This window comes from Geotrypetes seraphini, chromosome 3 (assembly GCF_902459505.1).
Source record: "Geotrypetes seraphini chromosome 3, aGeoSer1.1, whole genome shotgun sequence".
Lineage (NCBI taxonomy): Eukaryota > Metazoa > Chordata > Amphibia > Gymnophiona > Dermophiidae > Geotrypetes > Geotrypetes seraphini.
This window is the reverse complement of record NC_047086.1, coordinates 214,909,376-214,927,701: the sequence shown is the minus strand read 5'-3', so window position 1 is coordinate 214,927,701 and position 18,326 is coordinate 214,909,376. Positions and strand designations below refer to the sequence as shown.

Below are 18,326 nucleotides of genomic sequence, written 5' to 3'. Positions count from 1 at the left end.
TATGAAATTGAGGAGTTGAAAGCCCAACTGAACGCCATGGTCATCTTGTGTGTGTATGTGGAGTTGGGATCCACTTATGGTTCTGCGAGTGGTTTGATTTTGTTTTTATGTGGCATTTCAAAAGATATAAAATAAATTCTAGTGCAATGGGCACATCATTTATTTGAATCTATGGGTAGTGCCCCTCTGATCGTGAGATCTGATGTAAGAGTTTCACATACATTTTCTCTGCTCTGCTTCCCATCACTCTAGGCCAGTGTTTCTCTACTCGGTCCTGACGTACCCCTTTGCCAGTCAGGTTTTCAGGATATCCACAACGAATATGCATGAAAGAAATTTGCATATGCAAATCAAGTTTATGCATATTCATTTTGGATATCCTGCAAACCTGACTGGCAAACGGGTTCTCCAGGACCGAGTTGAGAAACACTGGCCTAGGCTGTCTTGCAGCTTCTCAGCTTTACTCTCTACACATGAGATGGTAGGAGCTTGTCTGTTCTGCTCAGGTTTATTTGTCCTTTAATTTGGGGTATGTTAATCCAGTTTGTGAGGCTTTTTGATGCTGCAGAGGCTCGCGGTTACGAGTCATCTCTGATTGCTAGAGAACACAGATTCTGAGAGCAGTAGTGTATAGCCAAGAGGCAGCCTGCTTTGCAGGACACCTGCTTGGCCAGTCTGCATTAGCAGTCCGGGAGCTCAGGGACCATTCCCTTGGGAGCAAGGCTCACTCCAGGTTTTGTCTGCAAAGAGCATAAGTGCAGGCTGAGTGGCACTGTAGTGTTTTTTTTTTTTTTTTACCAGGATCGGGTGCTGACTGCATTTTTCCCCCTGAGTTTCCAAACAAGTTCTGGTAGGGGTTTGAGATCTCAGTCTGGCTGGTGGGATTGAGGAGCAGTCTGAAGAAGCAAGCGGCCTGAGTGCCATGGCGCCACATACTTTCACCAAGGTGATGGTCGTAGTAGCAGCACACCTCCCCAAGGAGGGGATACAAATGCTTCCATACATGAGTGATTGGCTGATAGGAGCTCCATCCGAATCTGAAGGAAGGACAGCAGTGCAGCGCAGCGCGTAGTCCAACTTTTCAGAGGCTGGGTCATAAACTTCCGAAAAGACCACTTGGAGCTGACATGGTATCTGGGTGTATGTTTCAACTTGAAGGACGGCAAAGATCTTCTCACATAACACCGCTGAGTGAAACTCATGCATCAGATCAGGGTGTATCGGAACAGGCCAGCACCAACAGATGCTGGGGTCAATAGTGGCAACTATAGACATGATCCCCTAGATGAGAGCACATTTATGTCCTCTCCAGCACGCGCACTTATCTCACTGGTCCCCACAAATGGAAGCACTGCAGATGCCCCTGCTTGAACAACAGTAATGTGCAGCAGTTTGAACTGGTGGCTGGAACAAAAATCTGAATCTCCACTTGGGGTGATTCTGATGAAGGATACAAGCCTTTATGGCTGGGGAACTCATTGTGAGGGTTGCCTAGTGCAGGGACGTTGGTTCCCCTCACAGAGGAAGTGGTCCGTCAACCAGTTAGAGGTGAGAGCCATCCGTCCGTCCGACAAGGCACTACGAGTTTTCTTGGATAATGCAATGGCAGTAGCCTATATCAATTGGCAGTAAGGCATCAAGAGTGCTCCTTTACAGTTGGAGGCCCAAATGCTGTTTCAGTGGGCAGAGATCTACCTATTGGCACTCTCAGTGGCACATGGATGTGTAAGCGGATTTCTTCAGCTGACAGACTCTGGATCCCGGAGAATGGGCTCTTTGTCAGGAAGAGTTCAACAGCATTGTGAGCTGGTGGAGGTGCCCGAAGTTCAACCTGATGGTATCAGCGGCCAACAGGAAAATGGCATGGTTTTTCAGTCAAAGATATGAGCTGGGAAGTACCCTGGTGCAGCCATGGCCACAGGCAGGGCTCCTTTATGTGTTCCCTCTGTGGCCCATAATAGGCATTGTCCTGCAAAGAATAATGTTGCATCCGGGGTTAGTAGTTCTTGTTGCATCGAACTGGCCAAGGCATTCATGGTATGCAGACATGGTCCATCTAAAGAGGAACCAGGGTCTTTGACTGCCCTATCATCTGGGGTTACTCTCAAAGGGCCCAATCACCCTGGAGAATTTGGAACGCTTTGGTCTTGCAGCATGGCTCTTGAGTGCTCATCCTTAGTACACAAACGCTATTCGGAAGTGGTGATTACCACTCTCCTAAAGTCCAACAGACAAACGTGGCCGCCTGCGTGAAGGCCTGGAAGTGCTTCCAGGGCTTGTGTGCACAGAAGAGTGAGGACCTGGTCCCAGCACCAGTTTCGCTTGTTCTAGCTTTCCTTCAAGAAGGGCTGGAGAAAGTCCTAGCAGTTAGCTCCCTCAACATACAGGTAGCTGGTCTCTCGTGCTTCAGATCCCAGACAAATAAAAGGACATTGGCCTTTCACCCTGATGTGTCCTGATTTTTGAAGGGAGCATTATGTCTGTATCCTCCTGTACTTCAACCTTTTCCAACATGGAGTCTTAATCTCATTCTTCATATGAGCTCCATATGAGCCTTTGGAGATGGCATCATTAATGGACCTGACAGTTAAAATAGCATTTTTAGTGTCAGTTACATCAGTATGTCGGGTATCTGAACTACAGGCTTTGTCATGCAGAGAATCTTTTCTCTGATTTTCGGAGATGAGGGAATTGCTGCATAAAGTTGCCTCTTTCATGCTGAATGTAATTTCCAGTTTTCACTTCAATTAGGAAGTGTGGTTGCCAGCTTTTACATCTTCAGGGTCCAAGAAGAGTGATAAAGCTCTGAAATTGCTGGATTTTTGCCAAGTTTTGCTTCGGTATCTGGAATGGACAAATGAGTTTCAACTGTTGGATGATCTCTTTGTGCTAACAAGTACTAGCCACTTGGGTTGGCCAGCTTCAAAAGTATCCTTAAAGGCACATTTCACTAGGAGCATAGCTTCCTCCTAGGTGAAGTCTAGAGCAGTTTTCCTTGAAGAGATTTGTAGAGCGGCCACATGGTCCTCTCTCCACATCTTCACAGAGTTTTATAGAGTGAACTTTGCGACCAAACTGGATACTCCGTTCAGATCTTCAGTACACTCAGCAGGCTTATCTGTCCCACCTTAGATTCTGGGGAACTGCTTGAACTACAGGTTCAAGAATGATGTGCCTATTGCACTAGAAGGGAAGATTAGGTACTTACCTTAATAATCTTATTTCTAGTAAATAGGCACATCATTCTTGAAGACTGCCCAGTCAGACCTTCATTAGCCTGCTTGCTGTCTTGGACATGTCTGTATTACCAGATTTCTTATTTCTTTCCTCTCTCCAGCAAGGTCAGGGATAGAAGAGATCACTCCTATTTTGAAGAGACCAGGGGTGTCTTTCAGAACACCAAGACTGCTAGTGCAGGTTGCACTCAGGTAGGTGGCTTGTTTGTTCCATCTCATTATATATTTGAATGTTTCATGATTTTGTATTAAATGTTGTAATAAGAGCAGAACAGACTTGTTTTTCAGGGAGACTCCCCGTACCCCTCTCTGTTATGTTTTTTTCTCTAAGGCTGACCATCTGCTTTGATATGAGCTGAGGAGTTACAGGATAGCCTTGAGTGATGGGAGGTGGAGCAGAAAAATGTAAATGAGGCTCTTTATACCAGATCTTGCGATCAGAGGGACACTACCCACAGGTTCAAGAATGATATATCTATTTACTAGAAAGAATATTATAAAAGTAAGTACCTGATTTTCTCTTTTGGCATTTTGTGGGTCTGTGCATGCCCTTTCCCATCCAATAGGGTTCAATATTACAGGGCAACCTGCTACCATGTTCACAGATTCATGATGTGAACAGACTGTGGGTGTCATTGAGTCAGCCATAGATATTTTTTGTTTTTTTAACTTGAGTGTCTAGCCCTGGACATGTGTTTTGTACATCCAGATATGCTACATGTTAAGCTGAGCTCTTTTCTGTGCATGCTCCAGATCGAGCATCTCTACGGCTTGACCGTCTTCGAGAACTACCTATATGCTACCAACTCTGACAATGCCAATGCCCAGCAGAAGACCAGTGTCATCCGGGTCAATCGCTTCAACAGCACCGAATACCAGGTGGTGACACGTGTGGATAAGGGTGGGGCACTGCACATATACCATCAGCGGCGTCAACCCACAGGTAAGGTGATGGGGGGAGAGGAAATTACTGGTCATACAGGAGAGTAGAAAGCCACTGTCTGTTGCACCGAGACACTTCCATGGTAGCTTTTGGTTCGCCAGCTATAATACAATGGTGTCTCGACATAAAGACTGGGAGGAGGCAGGCAGGAGAGGTGAGAGGGAGGATATAGAAGTTAAGAAATGACTAGTAAAAAAAAATAAGAAATTTAAAATCTGTCTTTTTATTGATGGAGTGAAGAAGTATTCAGATTTTGTCTTTTTTCTAACATGCTCTTTTTCATGTTGAATTATATTTTTATTTTTTAAGGATAAAAAGCTGTTAGTCTGCACTACGTATATACTGCCACATACAATATGGATATGAGCTGGTGACTTGAAATTTAGCTGTTAACATGGAGTTACTGGACAGTTTCTTCTTTGAGCTTGTAGCTCTGTTGGAACTAGTTTTTAGTTTCCTTTATTGGCCTCTGCTGCACATTGGGCAGAAAGTTTCAGGGCTCCTTTTACTAAGCTGCGCTAGTGGTTTTAGCTGCATGCGCTAGATGCTAACACCAGCATTGAGTTGGCGTTAGTTCTTGGTGCGTAGCGCAGGGTTAGCATGCAGGGCAATGCAGCGCATGCTAAAAACGCTAGTGCAGCTTAGTAAAAGGAGCCCTCAGTGTATTGTCTACAATAACACCCAGATATTTTTCTTTGGCACTAACCCCCCCCCCCAAGCATCCGGTAACACTGATTCGGGTTATTCTTCCCAATGTGCATCACTTTGCATTTGTCCACATTAAATTTCATCTGCCATTTGGACGCCCAGTCTTCCGATTTCCTAAGGTCCGCCTGCAATTTTTCACAATCCGCATGCATTTTAACAACTTTGAACAGTTTCGTGTCATCTGCAAATTTAATCACTTCACTCGTCGTTCCAATTTCCAGATCATATATAAATAAGTTAATTAGCACCAGTCCTAGTACAGACCCCTGGGGCACTCCACTGTTTACTCTCCTCCATTGAGAAAAATGGCCATTTAACCCTACCCTCTGTTTTGTGTCTGATAACCAATTCCTAATCCACAACTGCACATTACATCCTATCCCATGCCTCTTTTTGATCTTTTTCCTTTTAAATATCAAATCATTCATTATTCAAAAATGATTCAACTTAGCTTGTACAGAGGTTTTCTTTCAAAAGGAAGCTGTGACAGAGAACAGAAACCCCAACTGGCTGATTTAAAGGAATTACCCCTTCATCTTCAATTTGCAGTGCTAGAATTGTAGCAGTCTCAACTCTTTCCTTGAAACAGCCAGTTGACGAAACACACATTTGTGTCGGGTTCCTGCTTTATGCCACAGCTTGCTTTTGAAAGTAAATCTCTGCACAAGATAAGTTGAATTATTTTTGAATAATGACTGAGTTCATATTAAAAAAAAAGGATCATTGAAGTATATCATAAGCCTAACGCTCTGAGAAAGAGAGAGTTTTGAAAAGATATAAGACTGATGATCCCCCAAAATAAATAAATAAATATATATATATATATATATATATACATACATTATATTTATAAGGAACCCTTGAGGGCATTCTACACACACACACACACATATATATATATATATATATATATATATATATATATATATATATATATATATATATATAAAAGGGCACTCCCCTTTTATCTCCCTGTTTTTGTGGAACCTCTGTCCAGATCCCCCTATTGTTCCACCATAGAAACATGATGGCAGATAAAGGCCAAATGGCCCATCCAGTCTGCCCATCCGCAGTAACCATTATCTTTTCCTCTCTCTAAGAGATCCCATGTGCCTATCTCACGCCTCCTTGAATTCAGACACAGTCTGTCTCCAGTTCTCCACCACTTCTTCTGGGATTTCCACGCATCTATCACCCTTTCTGTAAAAAAGATTACTCCTGAGCCTATCACCTCTTAACTTCATCCTATGCCCTCTCATTCCAGAGCTTCCTTTCAAATGAAAGAGACTCGACTCATGCGCATTTACGCCACCTAGGTATTTATATATTTATTTCTGTGACATTCTTATAAACAACAGTGGGGCTAAAAAACCTCACCTATTCAGTTCTTCTTTAATTTGTTGTAACACTAGGGGGTAATGCATGCAAACAGATCCTGTGTGGTCTTTATCTGCTGTCATTTACTATGCTACTGCGTTAGCTGGTATTCTTACCCTGAAGTAACTGAAACAAAAAATAAAGGCAAAAGATGTAGAATTCAAGGAATACAAAAAAAAAAACACAAGAAGACAAACACAACAGAATACTAGATAAAACTCAAGAAGTGAAGAGAAAAGATTGGCCATTGTGCAGGTGGAAGAAAAAAATGGCTAGCGTTGCAAACAGAGGAGTCAAGGCATTTTTCAGATACACTGGAGAAAGGAGGAAGACAAGAAATGGAATTGTGAGACCAAAAGATGCTGAAAACTACTATGTAGAAGGTGATGTGTTAAAAGCAGATGTGCTAAACAGACACTTCTGTTCTGTGTTCACGGAAGAAAAGTCTGGAGAAGGGCCTCAGCTAACCGACAAAGGTATCTAAGGGAATGGTGTAAATATCACACCCTTCACAGAAGAAAGTGTTTTTGAACAACTGGATAAACTAAGAGCCTCTTCTATCAAACTGCGCTAGCAATTTTTAGCACACAGTGCTGCGCTGCTCCTGGGCCATTCAGCGTGTCTCACCGTGCTACAAACTGCTAGCGCAGTTTGATAGAAGAGGCCCTAAAAATGGATAAAGCCATAGGACTAGATGAGATCCATCCTAGGAAATTGAGGGAGCTCAGAGAAGTTCTTGTGGGTCCTCTCACTTCAGTTTCATAGCGAGGTGGAGGCGGGGGTGCCAAATGCCCCGGGCAACGACACCTCTCCTGTTTCCCCCTCCCCATGGCGATGGAACGGGTCTCTGAAAGGTCCCCCTCCATAGTGCTATATCTTCAAATCTTTGGCGGCAACGAGCAGGCTGTTCTACGCGTTGCTTGTGCCAGCCAAATCCCTCAATCTAATGTCACTTCCTATTTGTGGGACCAGGAAGTGACATTAGAAGGAAGGTGTAACCGGTGCGAGCAGTGGGTACGATGGCTTTCTCGCTAACAGTGAAGATGTGACCAGGTACAGGAAGGAAGGGGGGCAGAAGAGCAGGGAGTGGGCATGGCACAGTGGGGAAGAGCGTATCGGGGGCGCCTATGCCCCCAGTGCCAACCTCCCTCACAACACCACTGTCTTACTGATTTGTTTAACAGATCATTGGAGATGGGAGAGGTTCTGTGGAAATGGAGAAGAGCAAATGTGATTTTTCTTCACAAAAATGGTAGTAGAGAAGAAGCTGGAGAAACTACAGGCCAGTAGGCCTCACTTTGGTGGTTAGAAAAATAGTGGAAGCTCTGCTGAAGTAAAGAAAAGTGAATTACTTGGATCCAAGACAACATGGTTTCACCAAGGGGACATCATACCAAATGAATCTGATTGAAATCTTTGATTGGGTGACCAGAGAATTGGGTAGAGGATGTGTGCTAGATGTCCACCTGGATTTCAGCAAAGCCTTTGACACAGTTCCTTTATAGGAAGCTTATCAATAAACTTAGCAGGCTGAAGTTAGGACCCAATGTGGTGACCTGGATTAGAAATTAGTTGACTGACAGAGAGTGGTGGTAAATGGAATTTGTTCTGAGGAAAGAAAGGAGAGTAGTGACGAACCTCAGGGATCGGTATTGGGGCCCATTCTGTTGAATATATGCGTGAGTGATATTTCTGATGGATTAGAAGGAAGAGTGTGTCTTTTTTTTTGCAGATGACATGAAGATTTGCAATTGAGTGGATATACCTGAGGGAATAGAAAACAAGAGAAAAGATCTGCAAATGTTAGAAGAATGGTCTAATGTTTGGCAATTAAAATTTAATGTGAAGAAGTGCAGAGTGATGCACTTGGGGAGTAAAAATCCAAAGGAGCTGTATTTTTTTTTTCTTTCTATAATTTATATTCCACATATCCTACAATTCTACACAGATTACAAATTATTCAGGTACTCAAGCATTATTCCCTAACTGTCCCAGCAGGCTCCCACACTATCTAATGTACCTCAGGCAATGGGGATTAAGTGACTTACCCAGAGTCACAAGGAGCAGTGTGGGATTTGAACCCACAAACCTCAGGGTGGGAAGGTTGTAGCTCTAACCACTGCACTACACACGCCCAGATGCTAGGAAGTGAGAAGATGATATGATCAGACTAAGAGAAACTCTGGGATGAAAGTATCTGATGATCTCAAGGCTGAAAAACAATGTGGCAAAGTTTTGGTAAGGAATCTGAGCACCATTAACTAATAATGGGTGAAGATAGGGAAACATTTCATGTCAGGGAAACATAATAGTGATGGATTTGGAGTGGCTACACTGTGAGATTGGATACCTCAAGGGTCTCTGCTCTTTGGGAGACCAGATTATAAGAGTCACTGTGTCTAGTGGTTGGTGGCTTCTCTATGAAAGATTCTGGACTAGTCTACACATGGCTTCTGCGTGGAAATCTTTTTTGTGAGATTTCTTGAGCAGCTTGTCAACATCTAAACATTTTATGAGATTGTTTAGACAATTCTTTAAGCTCTTCTGACATTTGAGTATTATGCTTACAGTACTTCTAGTCATGGTCAGGACTAAGGCATGAGAAATTTGTTGGTGTATGTCGAATTTTCGTGCCATGTTTCATCATGCATGGACGAATGGGAGAACTTTGTTTTACATCCATCCAGCTGAGTGAAAAAGACAAAACCGAGGAGCTGAGAAGACCATTGTATGCAGGAGGGGGCGTACACGCTCAGAACTTTCCACTAAGCTCTAAGCTCTGGAAGAGCAGCTCCATTCCGATGCCATCAGATGCCATCATACACTTGTGCGCTTGACTCAGCCCTGCTTGTCAACAGAAATCTGTTTGGTTTTTTTCCCTGTGGTGTCTCGTGGTAAACAAATGGATTTTTGTTGCTTACCTTCCAAAAATAATGAAAAGCCAGGTGTCATGCTCTTTGCTAGGTTGGCATTTGGAGAGGGAGTTGCAAAAATATTTGCAACGGCCACTGTTCAATTGAGCAGTGTTGCAGGGTTCTGTGGTGTGTATCTAAGGTCGCCATGGATCTCCAAATGGCTGTTATACTGCTTTTCACAATGCCATCTCACTGTAGGGTTTCCATCACCTCAAGATGACAACTGTCTCCTGAGAGCTTTAGGCGATAGATAGCTAGATAGACAGAATATGCATGTGTATGTAGAAGAGAAACAAAGCAACCAATTATGATACTCTAAAATATTAACAACTAATTATTTTGTGTTTTTCTCTTTCCACACCACATTTTCTCTACTGGATTTCTGGACGTCTTTCCCAAAGCATCTAAATTCAGACATTCTATTGATAATGCCCCTCCACATGTGTAAATGCTACTGTTTACAGATTGGTATGCTTCTAAAAGAAGGGCCACAAAATAAACATACAAGGGGGCACCCGCTCAAACTCAGAGGAGGGAAGTTTAATGGTGACACCAGGAAGTATTTCTTCACAGAAAGGGTAGTAGATCACTGGAACAAGCTTCCAATGCAGGTGATCAAGGCCACCAGCGTGCTTGACTTTAAGAATAAATGGGACACACCTGGGATCCCTACAAGGGTAGAGTTAAGGAACTAGGTCATTAGCACTCAGACTTAATGGGGTGGGTCAGAAGAGTGGGCAGACTTGATGGGCTATAGCCCTTTTCTGCCGTCATCTTTCTATGTTTCTATAGCTAAAATCCAATATATCAACTATAAAATAAAAATACAAGACATGAAATCAAAAATATAAAACAGAACTGGAAAAAAAGTTAAATACTAGTAAAAGCCAAGCTGAATGGTTCTTTAATATGTTCCTAAATTCCTTCAAATCAAATAGCGATCATAGACCACTGGAAAAGCATCGCAAATGTTTTCCACTGAAAAATAAAACTTGTGAAGGTGCTCTTGTGGTTTTACATTTGTCTTTTTAAATGCTACACTCCTCCAGTGAGAAGCCACGCCTGTGAGTCGGATCAGTTTGGGAAGCCAGGTGGATGCACCGACATCTGTCTCCTTGGCAACAGCCACAAAACACGGACGTGCCGCTGTCGCTCTGGCTTCAGTCTTGGTAACGACGGAAAGTCATGCAAAAGTAAGTACAATGTTCCCCCACCACCACCTCTTGCCTGACTTAGTTGTTCTGTGTTTTTTGGAGTGTGCGTCCACTCTTGGGCTTTCCCTTTGGTGATGATGTAGTCAGCATTTTCCCCCTACCCAGACGCTGGTCTGTTATAGCTTGTTGTGTTGAAATCCTGCAGTTTGCTGGTTTAATTTTTTATTTTTTTTTTTGCTTTGTAAGAAACCAAGTCACTGCGTGGGATGTTAACTTTGGAAAGGTTGGATCTTTTAAGTCTGTCGCTTATGTCATCTGCTGAGATCTTTTGGATTTGTTCGCTAGCTGTTCATTGGCTAAGCAGTTTCTCTTATGTCATAGTGCAGCTGCTTGTGATATCACAGAATCCTGCACATTGCATTGTTCCCTCTATAACATAGAACTTCATGCATAATACTGATCTCTAATGTTGTGATGACCATTTGAAGAGATAGCACTTTGTTTTAAAAATGTTTCTGTCGTATAAAATCTACTCTCTAAAACTGACTGCAGGCTGTCCTCAATCCCCCTGCTTTTGCCACCTTGTATCTACTGTTCTGATTCCTGTTGTCTGAAGATTGGTGAGCAGAAGAATAATTTAGGCATGCAGAACTGGCATGCCTAGGAGGAGGCTACTTTAAAAAAAATAAAGTAGAAAATGTTATGCTGAATAGACTTTGTATAGGGTTACATATAATTCAGCCTGGGCAGTTCTGAATTGGTGGTGTTGAAATGCTCGGCCGGATTTCAATATATTTTCAGTGGAGTCTGGGAGAATTAAAATATAAGTGGTCAAGATCAAGTCCCAGAAGTACTGTGTGGCGAGGCGACAGTGTCATAAGAACGTAAAGATAGCCATACTGGGTCAATCTAGCCCAGTATCTTGTTTCCAACAGTGGCCAATTCAGGTCACAAATACCTGACAGAAACCCAAATAGTAGCAACATGCCATATGACTACTACTATTAATGTAGCTTTACCAATAGATGTACGCAGTGCTGTACAGAGTCACAAAGAAGACAGTCCCTGCTCGAAAGAGCTTACAATCTAAACAAAACAAGACAGACAAACAGGATGTCATGGATATATTTAAGGGGAGCGGTTAATCTGCTGACTGGTTTGGTGGACAATGGGGAGTAGGGTTATGGACTGACCGCTATGGACTTTTCCTCCAGGAACTTGTCCAAACCTTTTTAAAACCCGGTTATGCTAATTGCTGTTACCACATTCTTTCCCAGTTGAAAGTTAAGATGCCACATTGGCTGCGCTAGTACTGGAAGAAGAAAGGATGGTAGGACAGCTAAAGTAGATTAGCTCCACTCCCCTTCCAAGATAGTATACATCAGCCATATGTGTCCACTGCCCAGCAAATGCCCTAGTGAAGTGCATAGGAAGAATCCTCCAAATTAATGTGCGATCTGTTCCAATCACTTACCTACCAGTCGCTCAGTTTTCATGGAAATCGGCCAGATAGTTTAATTGACAGAAAGGAGGTCATGAACAGATAGAAGGACGTGACCTGCCCATAAGGTATTCTTTTTGTTTTTTCACTTTGTGTTGAACACTTAAAACATAGATCTGTATGCATGTGTGTGTGGTTTTTCTTTTCTAAACCATATATAATAATAACTAAAGAAAACAAACTTCTCAGCTTGAATGTCTTGCCAGTCCACACACCCGGAGCTGACTCACCACAGAGAAAACTAGTGCCAAGGCCAACATGATGAAGCGGAAACAAGATTGCTTACTGATAAAAATTCTTCTTTTGCTATCCTGTCCTGGATAAACGGGCTCAGTATGTTACAGATTTTAGAGCTGCTGTTCTGTAGTCAATATCTTGAAACCTTTTAGGCCATGTCCCAAAGTGGTAAAATTAAGAGACCTGGTAGTTTATGCTCAAATCTTTTTATTGTTGAACAAAGAAAAAGCTTAAAATAGAACAGAATTCATCCAAACCAGTGTTCAACAAATACAAATTTATTTGTTTCTCTCCCCTCAAAACCCTTCCCCCAACTACCTAATCCTCCCATATCCCCTGTGAGAAAAAGCGAACTATCTTGATTGAAGGTATTCAGCCAGATTATATGACACAAGTAGTTAAATCTAACCAAAAAAGAGATGTGAGCGGAACAGTCAAGTGGATTTTAGAGAAAGGAAAAAGTGAACAAACTCAGTCATAAGAACATAAGAATAGCTGTAGTCGGTCAGACAAATGGTCCATCAAGCCCAGTAGCCCGTTCTCACGGTGGCCAATCCAGGTCACTAGTACCTGGCCAAAACCCAAGGTGTAGCAATATTCCATGCTACCAATCCAGGGCAAGCAGTGGCTTCCCCCGTGTCTTTCTCAATAACAGAATATGGACTTTTCCTCCAGGAAATTGTGCAAACTTTTCTTAAAACCAGCTATGCTATCCGCTCTTACCACATCCTCTGGCAACGCATTCCAGAGCTTAACTATTCTCTGAGTGAAAATTTTTTTCCTCCAATTGATTTTCTAAAAGTATTTCCCCGTAACTTCATCGAGTGTCCTCTAGTCGTTGTAATTTTTGACGGAGCGAAAAATCGATCCACTTGTACCCGTTCTACTCCACTCAGGATTTTGTAGACTTCAATCATATCTCCCCTCAGCCGTCTCTTTTCCAGGCTGAAGAGCCCTAGCCGTTTTAGTCTTTCCTCATATGAGAGGAGTTCCATCCCCTTTACCATCTTGGTCGCAAGTACTGTAGGAAGGAGAACCGCTCCTTCCTACAGTACTTGCTCTAACACTAACCCTTCCCCCCCAAAAAAAAACAAAACAAAACAAAATAAAACAGAGAGGGATGAGAAAATGTGCAGGAAATGTCCAAAAAAGTCATAATCCTTCCAGGGGCCTGGACTCTTGGGGCTCCCAGGGAACATCCGCAAACTCTTCCAAACTAAGAGAATATAGCAGTACCTGGTCGTTAAAAATAGCTCGCTATCCGCAAAGCACCCTAAGAGATGGTATTCATAACTACGCCCTCTTGGTGACAAGGAAGCCAAATAGGCCCCCCAAATAAGCAAAAAACGTTTATGCCTGCTTACACGCCCCGCCACTTCCCGAACCTCCCAGCAGCTACTGTAAATTGTGAACTATCGAATGTCTACAGTCAGTGCAATGTAACCTGCATGAATCCTCTTTAAAGAGATGTGTCCTGGTTATATGCATAATGTTACATGTGCATCACGGCTGCTATGAATAAAGTTTGGGTTGCTCGGCAGACGGGGTTGGGAGCAGTTACAGGTGGGATGGTGAGGTTGGGGGCAGGAACAAAAGTGGCAAATTCAATTGCTCTGTGTAAAGCTTGGTTGCGGTGAAAAAACATGCCTAACATATAATGTGTGTCTGTGTGTCCTATCTAGCTGCTGCCCTTGAACATAAGCATAAAGTTAAGCACTGGTTCCAGCACTTAACTTTACACAATGCACAACCATTTTCAGTACTCGGCCCAGCATTTTTTTTTTTTTTTTATGACGTACTGCATTTAAAGTTATGCTAAATTAAACATCCCATATGCCAATCCTCCCCTCCAGCTTAGAAAGCCACCATTATAAGCTGCTGACTGTGTGATTTGTGAATTTGTGCATTAGTCCATGCATGCTTTATGTCTTTTTTTTTTAGGGGGGAAGGGGGTAGCTGTAGATACAGGTGAAAGGAAGGGGAGGGCAGGGAAGGTCTTCTTCTCCTTGGGGGTCAGAGAGATGGAGGACAACAGCGTTCACTTCCGCAGCTGTATAACTCTTTGACTTCTCTTGCAGAGCCGGAACACGAGCTCTTTCTGGTATACGGCAAAGGGCGACCTGGAATCATCAGGGGGATGGACATAGGAGCCAAGGTCCCTGACGAGTACATGATTCCCATCGAAAACCTGATGAACCCAAGGGCCCTGGACTTTCATGCCGAGACTGGCTTCATCTACTTTGCTGACACAACCAGCTACCTGATAGGACGACAGAAGACTGATGGCACGGACCGGGAAACTATCCTGAAAGACGGTACTTGTGGTTCGGAGCTGGGGGGGGGGAACCTGTAGATATCAATGAGTACAATTTAATACAATCAAACCATTCTATTCCCAGTATATTAGGGTGGAGGGGAGGGAGACAATTGAGCTTGTTTGTTTTTTCCTTTGTAGTCTCTCTACTTCCAGCTGAACCCTCTCCAGGGTGTCATTCTGTACACTTACACTCCTTTTCTAATTCCTGTCCAGCTCTGGACATTACTTCTCCTCATTTAGCTGCCACTGGGGCATCTAGCCATGCAGCTTTCATCTGGGAGCCGCTGTGCATGCATGACCTCGTCCTCTTCTCAATTGGTTGTCTGCACTTGACCTTTAAAAGCATTCTTCTATTATACCTTACTCTGTTTCTCTTAGACGTTCCCTGCTGTCTCTCATAGGGAGCTGCTATTACAGGTTCATAGACAACGGTGCGAAAGACAAAGGCGCGCCCAGACAATTGAGCGCAGCGCGGAGGCGCGCGCCGCTCAAAATTACTGTTTTTAGGGCTCCGACGGGGGGTTTTGTTGGGGAACCCCCCCCACTTTACTTAATAGACATCGCGCCGGCGTTATGGGGGGCTTGGGGGTTGTAACCCTCCACATTTTACTGTAAACTTAACTTTTTCCCTAAAAACAGGGAAAAAGTTAAGTTTTCAGTAAAATGTGGGGGGTTAGAACCCCCCACAACGCGGCGTGATGTCTATTAAGTAAAGTGAGGGGGTTCGCCCCCCCGTCGGAACCCTAAAAACAGTAATTTTGAGCAGCGCGCGCCTCCGCGCTGCGCTCAATTGTCTGGGCGTGCCTTTGTCCCGGCGTGCTTTTGACCTGACACCGCTATTACAAGCCTCCAGCATTTTTCTAATGCTTGTCCCTGATAACCCACTATATAAAGACTAAGGGCCTCTTCTATTAAACTGCGCTAGCGGTTTCTAGCGCGGGGAGCCGCGCTGAATGGCCCGCGCTGCTCCCGACGCTCATAGAGTTCCTATGAGCGTCGGGAGCAGCGCGGGCCATTCAGCGCGGCTCCCCGCGCTAAAAACTGCTAGCGCAGTTTAGTAGAAGAGGGGGGTACGTATTAGAGAATGACATGGTGAAAAAATTCATCACCGTTCCCGTCTCCGCGGATAACCGCGGGAAATAAACCCATGTCATTTTCTATTGTCTATTTGAACCTCAGTCCTTCTACACCAGCATTCTTCAAAGCAAAGCTTGCGGGTCAATGGTTGTGGCCATTCATACTCTGATTCTTCCCTCTCTCCTTAAAGAATGACATGAAGATGGTTTCCCGCGGGGACGGGAACGGTGATGAATTTTGTCACCGTGTCATTCTCTAGTACGTATTGCAGCAGCATCCTCTGGATGAGATAACAGAATACAACATCCTTTGTGTTTAACGTTGCCCCATTTAGCACAAGTTGTCGATGAACTAGATAGGGCTGGACAGGCAGCAGGAGGTACCCTTAGTTCAGGTTCTCTGCCCTGCCTTTACTTACCAGGTGTGCATTGGTGTTTTAAGGCATTCATAACGTGGAAGGCATCGCTGTGGACTGGATGGGGAACAACCTCTACTGGACGGACGATGGACCTAAGAAAATAATTTGCGTGGCCCGGTTGGAGAAAGCATCACAGAGCAGGAAAACCCTTATTGAGGGAAAGATGACTCATCCCAGGGCCATTGTGGTGGATCCGCTGAATGGGTAAACATTATAGCATACGCCTGGCTCAGTAACAGTTTCTTGAGATTACATTGGTCTCCCTGAAACACATCAAGTGCTATTGGTCTGTGAACAGTTCTCTGGAACTGGAATATACATTACATTACATTACATTACATTACAGATTTCTATTCCGCCATTACCTTTCGGTTCAAAGCGGATTACAAAAAGAGTTATGGAAGAAGGGTTACAACATTAGATCAGAGAAGGTTTCCAAGAGAGGGAAAAGTAGGATCTGGGGTTAGGGAGGGGATGGTGAGAGGGGGGTTAAGCTTTATCATGGTATTAAGCTTTATTAAGGGATTTCTTGAAGAGTATAGTTTTTATTTCCTTTCTGATATAGCTAGGCCAATATCAGGGGCAGTGGTCAGTGACTTCACAAAGGATTCAGGTTGAGCAATGGTCAAGAACACAACTTGAAGCAGTCAGACTACCTATATCTTAACATGAAACGAGAGAATGGCGATGGTTCAGACAAAGTTCTTATTTTTTTGGCTTGAGAAGAAAAGCCCAGAAGTCATATGGAACTTGGGAATCAATAGATGTAGTGCATGGTGTACACATACATTTATTATGCATGGAAAAGGGATTTTGGATTTAGCCGTTGCCTTTCTCAGAAGCTCATGATGAATTAAGGATCAGTTATAGTGGGCATTTCTCTATCCCTCGAGGGCTTACAATTTAAGGATGTCCCTGAAGGAATGATTAAGGCCCAAATTCTGTAACCAGCGCCTAAAGTTAGGCACCTATTTTGGAGGCGCCTATCTAAATTGAATAACGAGCTCAATTAGGTTTTTTTAATCCGCACTGATTGAAACATAGGCGCCTATCAAGAAAGTGCGATTCTGTAACAAGGCGCCTCTAAAAATTTAGGCGGCCTTCAAAAAAAATAGGCGCTAGGCATGTTAGGCGTGGGCGTGGCTATGTGTTAGGCGCCTTCTTACAGAATCGCTGCTCTTAAGCGTGCTTAAGCGCTCAGCTAGGCGCCTCACATTTAAGTGTGCCTAGAGCTGGCCTATTTAATGGGCGCCTCCAAAATAGGTGCCCAAATAGGTGCCTCTCGGCGTGATTCACTAAACAGCACCCAATAATACTTGAATCACGCTGAACAGTGCCTCTAGAGGCGCCTAACTTTTGAGCGCTTCTTATAGAATTTGCCCTTAAGTGACTTTTTCAAGATCTCAGAGTAGCGGTGGGATTTGAACCCTGACTTCCTTGGTTCTTGTCCCACTGCTGTAGCCATTAAGCTGCTCCTCCCCTCTAGAGCATGAAGGAATCCTGATAACACAAGATGGTTTTGTAGGAAAAGCAGTATTGCAGGAGAGGAACACGTGAATTATGCTGATGCAAATGACCATTTATTCTAACCGTTAAGCCCATGAAGAGCCGTACGCTGCACTGACATGCAGCTGTTTCTCAAGAGCCCAGGATAGCTAGGATATGCCAGGGTGATCAGGAAACATTGCCTATCTCCAGGTAAAGAAGTAGCCCGGTCATTGTTCTGCCATCCCTGCCAGAAGGTAATAATAACAATAATAATAATAACTTTATTCTTGTATACCGCAATACCATGGAAGTTCAATGCGGTTAACAAAAGAAGAGACTGTACATTTACAGCGATGTTACATATATGGCAATGAAAAGGCATATAATGTGGAGGCCTGACATAGACAGGAGAATTAGATAAAACAGAGATTGATTAAGAGAGGCCATAAGTGGCTTGGCAGGAGGGCGAAGTCAGAGGATTGGGAGGCATAACGAGGTCAGGGAGGGGGGGCAGGGAAGGAGAGAAAGGAGAGCTAGCGGAATTTATCGAAGAGGTAGGTTTTTAGTGACTTCCTGAATAGGTGGTAGGGTGGAGAGTTAGAGATGAGGGCGGTTAGGCAATTGTTCCATTTGCCCGCTTGGAATGCTAGGGTTCTATCAATAAATCTCTTGTAGAGGCAACCTTTTAGGGAGGGAAAGGTGAATAGGTAGGCGTTTTGTGTGCGCGAGGGGCCTGCTATTTCAAGGTGCTCAGACAGGTAAATTGGGGAAGAGCCTGTTAAAGTTTTGAGGTACATGTGTCTCAAGAATATTCAGAAGGATGGTAATAAAAGGGATGAATATATACCAGGGAATTTTGATATCTAAGTGCATTCAATCCAACACAACACACACATCAACATTTTTCCATTTTTTCTGCCATGTGTTGGCCCTCCCTGTCTTCTCAGTACATGCT

The 18,326-nt window shown here is 43.7% G+C and overlaps 1 protein-coding gene across 1 annotated transcript in view; it reads left to right on the top strand.

Moving 5' to 3' along the window:
* The window catches only part of LRP1 (LDL receptor related protein 1), a 777,705-nt gene that overhangs the window by 289,838 nt on the left and 469,541 nt on the right, over positions 1-18,326 (top strand). The window contains exons 9-12 of the mRNA XM_033939435.1: positions 3,990-4,179; positions 10,229-10,372; positions 14,150-14,386; positions 15,907-16,087. Coding sequence (XP_033795326.1) covers positions 3,990-4,179; positions 10,229-10,372; positions 14,150-14,386; positions 15,907-16,087 — 752 coding nt within the window. The remainder of the gene's footprint in view (positions 1-3,989; positions 4,180-10,228; positions 10,373-14,149; positions 14,387-15,906; positions 16,088-18,326) is intronic.